This window comes from Alligator sinensis, unplaced genomic scaffold (genome assembly GCF_000455745.1).
Source record: "Alligator sinensis unplaced genomic scaffold, ASM45574v1 scaffold469_1, whole genome shotgun sequence".
NCBI lineage: Eukaryota > Metazoa > Chordata > Crocodylia > Alligatoridae > Alligator > Alligator sinensis.
Window position 1 is genome coordinate 3533267 of NW_005841934.1, and position 9326 is coordinate 3542592.

At 46.5% G+C, this 9326-nt stretch overlaps 1 protein-coding gene across 1 annotated transcript in view; it reads right to left on the reverse strand.

The window, feature by feature from the left end:
- Positions 1-7242: 7242 nt before the first annotated feature.
- The window catches only part of RPP14 (ribonuclease P/MRP subunit p14), a 4256-nt gene continuing 2172 nt past the window's right edge, over positions 7243-9326 (reverse strand). The window contains exons 5-6 of the mRNA XM_006019640.2: positions 8282-8360; positions 7243-7543 (exon numbers count right to left, since the gene is read on the reverse strand). Of these exons, the coding sequence (XP_006019702.1) occupies positions 7487-7543; positions 8282-8360 (136 nt within the window). The 3' untranslated portion in view covers positions 7243-7486. The remainder of the gene's footprint in view (positions 7544-8281; positions 8361-9326) is intronic.

Here is a 9326-nt window from a genome sequence, read left to right on the forward strand (position 1 = left end):
CCGGCCCAGGCCCTGTGCCCCAGTCTCCAGGCAGTGCTGGGATGGGGGGCACCGGCAGCCTCCGCTCTACGGCATCTGGGGTCGCCAGTGCAAAACCTCAATGGTGCGGCCCGGCGTCTACATGGGGGCGCAGCGCCTCCGCCTGCCCCGTCCGCCTCGAGGGTGCACGGCGCGGCCCGGCCCGGTACCTGGCGCTCCAGGCGCCCGTCGGGACTGAGGGTCGGGTCACAACGCGTCACGTTGTGTGCTGAAAGTGGTACGACAAAACGAGACAATCTGGTGAGAAAACGCCCGGACAGGTGATTTGTAACCATTATTCTTTCTGTGTCTATTTAGTTGTTCATCAAACTGCTACCGAAAAGTCAAGCGAAACTCGAGGTTCCTACTCTGTTTTTCCCAGTCCGGTCACATTTCCCCACCGTGACAGGTCAGAGGCACGAGACGGGGTCGGTCCAGGAAGCCGAGCTGGACTGAAGCCGTCCCAAAGTTGGTATTTTAATCAGCAGCACCCAGGAGTCCTGCTCAGGATTGGGACAGGACATCCGCGCAGCAAATTCCTGCGTACAAGTTCATTTAAGAGGGGTGCAGATGGCTGCAATGTGAGTCTGCGTCGTGGTCCTACAGTCATCGCTGCCCGGGGACGGTGGGCACAAAACTACATGCCAAGGGAAGCAAAACTAAAAGGAATGGACAAAGAAAGGGGGTGGGGGTGGGATTCGAGGGCTGGCTTAAGTCTTCCCCCAGAAGAGAAGCGCAGGAGCCAGATTGATCCCACCCGCCTCCTAGAGCGCACCGGGAGTTCAGTGTGTCAGCGTCTGACCCAATTTGGTGACAAAACAGGAAACCGAAGCAACTCAAATGGAGGAAAAGAAACTAAAGCAACACAAATGGAGGAAAAGAAACTGAAAGTCCTGAGCAGTCAGCGCGGGTTTTGTGCCAGCTGGAGCCAACGCCGCTCAGACAAAGTAGCTCTAACATCTTTCCTGAGAGAATACACCGAGTAAAAAATGCCTTCTCTACCCACCCATCCCCATCTTAGGGCCAAAACCCTGCCCAGGCTGCCTTTTGAACACTGGCTCTCGTGAGGACGAAACACGATTTCCTTCTCAAAATACATGCAGCCGCACAGCCTAAAGGTTTTACTGACATGGAGTTTTGCCTGCAAATGAGTGTTTTACTACTGAATAGTTCTTGGCTGTCAGTAGCCTTAAAACTTAAATTCCATGAATTGAGGGGAAAAAAATGCATTTTGGCAAAGGCGAAGGAACAGACTTTTGGCCAGTAAACTGTAGATTTACCTGCCAACAAGAGCTCATACTTCTGCTTCTGACACCCACCCTCGCTGCAGTGGTGGGAGGCATTTTGAAAGGTTTATGGCAACGTGTCTGTCTGCATTGGTAATAAAGCAACTGGGCTTGGAACGATTCAGGCTCTTTTGCCGTTTACTTCCCATAAAGCAGAGTCCATCTGGAACAGACCTGAACACCCCGGTAATGCAGAAGCGCTGAACTGCTTGTATACGAGGTACATTTCCGTCAGCTGTAGGGGATTCAAGATGCTTAGCCATGTAAGGCAGTCTAAGGCAGAAAAAACTCAGGGGCCTGAATCTTTGCTGTCTTGTGTCTTGCTTAACTTGAATGCTTTGGGTGCACAAGGCATGGCAACAGGCAACCCAGAGCTCAGGGCTCTCAGGCCCTTCGTGTATTCCCTCTCACCAACTGTGGTTTGTTAAGGTAATTATATCTGTTTGTTTACAAGGGGTTTGTAAGACAATATGCCATTTACTTTACAATACCGTTGAACCTGATCTCTAGACCAGCCATTTACCCTCCCTGGTTTAGCACAGAGGCTGAGAAGCACACAGAGGGCAAAGGGTGCAAGGATATTTGGGAAACCATATTGCAGCAACAGCAGCTGGAAGTGATGCATCTCACGAGAAGAAATCCTGCAGTGTGTAGCAATATCCTTCTGCTCTGCCCCAGACTCCTTGATAAATATATTGTCGTTCTTTGCCATTGGTATTCACTTTTCACTATGATGAGTGAAATAATCAGGGCTAGATTAATGTGAACTCTGTGGGGGTGTGTATGTGCAGAGGTTTGTTCCACAGGCCCTCAAAACATAAGCTTTGCTGCTACCCTTGATAAGTTGTATACACAATGTGAAATAACCCATTATTAAAAATAATAGGCTGTATTATTCCCCCAAGAATAAATGAAATAAGCACTGAAAACTTTTGTAAATTTGCTCTAACTCAATTCATCTTCAGTATGTGAAGATGAACATTTAAGTGCAGTATATTTCAAAGAAAAGTCTTTGATTCAACTTGCCAAGTGCAGCATGCCCCCTTCCAGAGCTGACATTTTCCAGACAATGACATTAAAAATATTCAGCCTTATGGCCAGGTCAAAACTTACAAGCTAGTCATGACAGTTGTTCCCAATCTTTTTGTGCAGCAGCCCCACTTCTGGTCCAAGCTTGACTGCTACAGATTAATTTCAGTAGGACTCAGAACTCGGTGGGTCACAAGAGCCCTGGACACAGGTGTCGCAGTGGATGTAGTCTTTCTGGACTTTAGGCAGGCCTTCGACACTGTCTCTCACCCCATCCTTAGTAAAAAATTAGGTGACTGTGGTGTCGACACCTACAGTCGGATGGGTCGCAAACTGGCTGGAGGGCCGCACCCAGAGAGTGGTGGTGGACGGGTCATTTTCGACCTGGAGGGATGTGGGCAGTGGGGTCCCCCAGGGCTTGGTCCCCGGGCCCCCACTGTTCAATATCTTCATCGGCGACTTGGACGAGGGGGTAAAAAGAGCACCCTGTTCAAGTTCGCAGATGACACTAAGGTGTGGGGAGAAGTGAGCACGCCAGAAGAGAGGGACAGGCTACAACTAGACCTGGACAGGTTACTGGGGTGGGCGGATGAGAACAGGATGGGTTTCAATACAGACAAGTGCAAGGTGCTGTACCTGGGGTGGGGTGGGGAAGAACCAGCAGCAGACCTACAGGCTGGAGAACTCCCTTCTTGTCAGCTCAGAGGCAGAAAAGGATCTTGGAGTCACTGTCGATTCCAAGATGAACATGGGCCGCCAATGTGGTGATGCAGTCAGGAAGGCTAACCGCACCTTGTCATGCATCCATAGATGCATCACGAGCAGGCCCAAGGAGGTGATCTCCCCCTCTATGCGACACTGGTCAGGCCGCAGTTGGAGTGCTGCGTCCAGTTCTGGGCACCGCACTTCAGGAGGGATGTGGACAGCATGGAGAGGGTCCAGAGGAGGGCCACTCGCATGATCGGGGGCAGCAGCAGAGCAGGCCCTACGAGGAGAGGCGATGGGGTCTGAACCTGTTCAGCCTCCACAAGAGAAGGCTGAGAGGGGATCTAGTGGCCACCTACAAATTGACCAAGGGGGACCAGCAGGCAATGGGAGAGTCCCTGTTCCCCCAAGCACTACCAGGAGTAACAAGGAATAACAGCCATAAGCTGACTGAGAGTAGGTTCAGGCTAGACATTAGGAGGCACTACTTCACAGTCAGGGCGGCTAGGAGCTGGAACCAACTTCCTAGGAAAGTGGTGCTCGCCTCGCCCCTACCCTGGGGATCTTCAAAAGGAGGCTAGACAGCCACCTAGCCGGAGTCGTTTGACCCCAGCGCTCTTTCCTGCCCCTGGCAGGGGGTCGGACTTGATGATCTGCTCAGGTCCCCTCCGACCCTACCTACTATGAAACTACAAAACTCCATTCACAAGTTTGTGACTCTGTCTGGAGTCTTACATGAGACTCTCAAGATAGAGAGCTTAGCTGTATGCAGATCTTGTTCTGTCCCTCTGCACAGGGCTGACTTTTACCTTAATGGGTCCTAAGCATTTCAAGTAATGTGTTAGTAGAGAAATTTTGATGCAATCATTAGAAATACATGCCAAATTCTGATTCATCATTTTATTGCTAAAATAAGAACACTAAGGTATCACCAGCTATCCACCACATGGGCATATATTTGAGTATTATTATCCATTCCTCACAGTGCAATAAACCAATTAGAGCATTTGAACATTGAGCAATTATAGAAATAGGTCTTTATAACAAACAGGCAACATTTTAACACAGTTTTGTGCCGCTCTTCTGTAAACACAAAATATTTGAGCTAACTTAACCATTGGAGGCATCTAAGTTTTTCCTTGGAGCTTATTTCCCAGAAGAATGCTCTTGGTATAATGTGGGCCTCCCCCCCATAAGGATTTTCACTTCTGCAGAATGTGGGCTTGTGAAACATCTGTCTTCATTTCAATGGTGCTGCCTGGCTGACATCTGAGGATATCAAAATCCTTTGTGCACCAGGTCTGCAAGTTCTCTCCCGCATCTCCACTGTCAGGTAGTGAAGCAATTAGAGCAGTGATTTCTCCGTTCTCTTGTCAGAAGTTCTTGTATGCCTCAGTCTAGACTGTAGCAAATCTGGGTCTTCTGCTTTTAAAGCCCTTGATGTCCTGGCAAGATTTCTTGCATCTTGCCAGGAGCCCAGTATTCTGCATATTTAGGCTGCAATGGATTTTCAGACCTTACTCATTCTGTTCCTAAATGAAGCTGTACATACCAATAACTTTGGGAACATTTTTACTGAGCATCCATTCTGTTATGACCCCAGATGTTTTCTACCTTTTAATGACTCACTTCTTTGTATGTTAAAGTCATTAATATTGGAAGCTTAATTGTCAAGTTGTTCTCCACAGAAGAGAAGTGGTAAGCAATTGTTTTCAGGTGTCCATACAATTTACATAAGCTCTGAGAGCGCAACCTCCACTCTGAAAGGAGTTGGAGGAAATGGGTATTATGATGTCTCAGTAGCTAGACTAGAAGCCACAACTTCAGTGTCAAGGTTATTAGCTATCAGATTTGTTTCAAGCCTTCTCCAGATGTATTTATATTCCCAAGCTGAAGGGACTGTAAAAGGGCCTGAAGCAAAACAACATGGAAGACAAATGATTGCTTTAGTGGAGCGCACAGGAAGATGTGCCTGCTGAGCCCGGTTCTTAGTAAGATTTAGTCTGTTTTTTTAACAGAACACTAGAGATGAAAGTTGCTACAAAGCAAGAAAATGAAAGTGTTATATAGCTGTTTAAACAGACTGAACTGTCCTCGGAGAATCATCAAAAGAGCTTTAGATACGATTTCCTTGTTTTGTTAATTCAACAGAAAGCTCCACAGCCAAGAACATCTCAAGCTCAGTAGGGGCCAACCTTTTTGCCAGGTGTGCCAAGTTAGCCCCACACCTTTCCCCATGTGCCACTTCAATCCTTTTTCCTTACCCAAGCTGCTGCTCTGCTTTCTGCTACTGTGCTGCCTGTCTCCTCCGCAGTATGCCCCACAGGTCTGCCCTGAGTCACTTGTGGCACTAGCAAGTTGGCTACCCCTGCTCTAGCTGTGTGCCCAGTGAAAGCCTTCCTTCTGAAGACCCAGCACCCTCCTATTTTTCTTCTTTAATCTGAGCAGTTAGTTCTGGAAATTGCTGCATCCTTGCTCTAACAAGTATCTGGTTGGCCAATATCCAGAATAAGTGCAAAGCCCATCCACCTCTAAGGCACAATGTTCCATTCAGGTCTGCTTTGTTGTTTTCCCTTTTTGCTTGGCCCAATTCTGTTGTTTGTGGTGCACTGCTCTGAGCACAGGGTACCTAGAGATTTCGTAACTGCGTAAGAGCTTCAAGGGAGATGAACCTTTGGACCATTGCTCAACCAGACCAATTCTGCCATTAGATCCACAACTGTCATCTAGGTTGTTTTGGTGGTTCGGTGCCTACAGCTGTGGTTTGTACTGTTCTGAGCAGTCTGAGTACAGAGTGCTAGCCTAGAATTTGTAAGAGCCATGTTCATTTCCTCACCACTATACAGAGTTCTCTTGTGACCTTGCACAAGTCCCTTAGTGCTGTACTTTTAGAAGTATTTACATGCCTAAACTGCTAGCAAGTGTTCTGGGCCCTATCTGCACCTTTAGGTGCAGTAATCCCTTTAAAATCCCCTGTCCCCCATCAGTAAAATGGGGTAAGTGCACTTTCAGGGCTGAGAAGATAAATACATGAAAAACTGCAAGATGGCCAGACACTGGTACCAGGATCCAGCTACTGCTTTACATCAAAAGAAATACTGAAGCTCAGCTGGACTGTACGAGATGATCACTGAGGTCCCTTCTGATTCTAAACTGAATGTTTAATGCAGCCATCCCACTTACTTTGATCTGCTCTACTTCTAATTCTATCAGCTTCTAGAATGCATATTTGTTTCCTTGTGTAGTTTGAAGGGATAGTTTTTAAGAACTATCCACAGTGCTTCTGTAGTCCCTGCTTTCCAAAACAGAACAGAGGGCAATTTTGAGCACCAACATAGCAATCCCAACATGTTACTTCAAAAAGTTCTAAGTTTGGGGGGCAGGCGGAGGAGAGGAAGGACAGACTGTTATCCAATGGCAGTTAAACTCTAGCATTGAGAAGTCCTTTTCACAGCCCATTTTTATGGAATATAGGGGTAGTTTGGAACAAAACAGTGCATTTGCCTCTAAGCAAGGAGTAACAATGCATTCATTTGTTAAAAGAAACATCACTCAACTTATGCCTTCACAAACCTTCCGCACCCTTCCCACAGGTTCTGGTGGGCAGCAGCAGTCCGTTTATTTTGTCTGCCAGGCTGCTATGCAAGCAAGAATACAGTCGACATAGGTTCTCCTGCCATGGTGTGCAAAGTGAGCACGGATCACAGTGACCTACGTATTTTCTGAAAAACACCTCCCCCCAGCACTGTTGTACATGGCTCACTTACAGGCACAGCAAGTCTCAATGCTGAGTCCTTTGAAGCTTCTGGCAGACTTATTCTTGCCAAGCCTTGCACTATGATACCTGTAACCTACACATTTATGAACTTTACTACACAGTAAAACACCATGTGGTCAGGAGGAGTTCTGTCTGTCTGACACCAAGACTTTCACCATCCCCTCCATAACAGTCTTTCCACTCTCCATGACAGTACATAATACTGAAATGTATGCAATAGATCTCTTCAGTCTCTTCACTTCTGCTGCAGCTAAGACTTCTTCTCCAACATATAAAGGAGCTGGGAAGTTAATTTCCTGAGAAAGAAACACACACCCGTGACCAGGCATCTTAGTACCCAGAACTGCAGAAATAAGTCCATTGATCAAAACTCCATGTACAATTGTTCTCCCAAACCTTGTCCTCTTTGCATAGTCTTCATTCAGATGCAGTGGGTTAGTGTCCCCTGTTAGCTCAGAAAAACTAACAACATCCCTTTGTGTAAAGGCTTTTTTAAGTTCAGCTTTATCTCCAACTTGTACATGTAAACACCTTAGAAATGGACATCTGAGACACGAGCTGGTAATGTTTGGCTTCATCCAGCCTGTTTGGAAATCCCCACCACAAATCACGGATCTGAATAGTGCCAACATCTCAAGCTTTTTACAGTCCAACCAACTGTTCTGTGTATTCAGTCCAACACTAGCTCTCTACTGTTCCCAGATAACGCGAGCAGGAATGGAGATGTCTGGTGGGAAAAAAAAGAAGGAAACCACAGACAACATTATGAAATCGCCACATAGACTCAGACTGTTACTAGGAGGCAAATTAAAACAATAGCCTCATGTAAAACAGAATCAAAGCAATTGAAGTAAGCCAAGTAGATGTTTGTTCAACTATCACCGTGGAGACCAACGCCAGCTCCCATGCCCAAGTGACTGAACTGGCAGACTGAAGCGAAGCATTTCGTAACAAGCAGCCCTGAGTTCTGAACTGGTAATTCAAATCCAATGTAAGGTTCCCGGTGGAATCATTTGAGAAATCAAAAAGAAAAAAAAACCCAACCCCACAGATTTTCACCATGAAGGACAAAATGACAAAGTAGCAATGAAATTAGTTTCCACCTATCTGCTAATGAGATCAGCCCCGATCTCTTTGGAGTGGAGATGTCAAGTGACAAGACTCAAACACAAATCTAATTTTACAAGGTCACGTCTACAGACTCCAAGGAGAGACGAATCACAGACAACACTAGGCAGAGGACTGTTACAAGCACTGTACTTTTGATTACTTTTCACTAGTTACAAAATGGATCCATCAAATCTGTTTGTTTCACAGCTACACAAGAGTACTGAGCTCTCAGAACTGAGATATTCTATATCGGTAAACCATGTTTTCTGGTAAGAGACTCTACATACTTGACTAAACTCACATTAGTCCTATGAGAAGAAAACAGTGGAGGGTCACCAAGCTCCCAGGGTCTTACCTGCACCACTCTGAAGGCACACTTTCGGTTCTGGTACGAGCCCAACAAAGTTAAAGCACTCCACAGCTTGACAAAGCCACTAAAGGAGAACATTAAGAATGTTAATAGGATCTGCCAGATTTCCTGCAGTATATACAGCTTTGATAGAGACTCAGTGAATAAGAAAGTGAAGTCTCAGTCATACACGGAACAGGTAGTAATTTCATCAGTGGGTTCTGGTCACATTACGAACACAGTTGTGTCACAACAGCCTATCAGTGTGACCAGTCCCATCTACATTGTGAGAGACATGAAAGCTGGAACCTATTTTTGTTTTAATTAATCCCCCTTTTCCTACACCTCATTCCTGGACCCTGTCCCCCTCCCCCACCCAATGTCTTTAGCCTCCTTGCGGGTATTCCTTGGTTGGAGGAAGGAATACCACCTTGACAGAAACAGGCCCTCACTAAGGAATTGGGCATTCAGCAGCAGGTCTTATCTGTTGCTCTCTGGCAGAAGCTACAGCCATCGAGGCACTGAACATCTGGACTCGGTCTGGCCTTCAGACTGTCTCAATGGTCTAAAGTGGGGATGGGTAGGTCTTGGGCAGCCTCCACCCCTCCATACTCTAGGTGGATGCGCTGAAGGTCTTGATGCAATGGTCGCAGGACTCATTACAACTAGACTTGTAAGGCACTCGACTAGACCTCTTATGCATACACCACAATCCAGAGGATCGACAGTTGCCTACTTTAGTCTCTTTCTCTGCAAGCAACTTCCCCTGCTGTTCATTGTTCAATTTCCTCAGCTACTCCTGCCATCTTTCCACAGCAAAGGGACAAGAGCCACAAGTTTCAAGAATGTCTCCTTCACACCTGATAACATAGTTTGTATTTTAAAGATGGGCACAATGAATTGATCCATGTTTGCTATTCACCTTCAACACCAAGTTCACTCAGGTTAGGTCTTTTCCAATCTTCCAGCCTAGTGTTCTCTGCTTAGACCTGAAAACCTCTCTTTCTGATGTCAACTCCAGGAAGAGATTTCGGGGGGGGGGGGGGGGGGG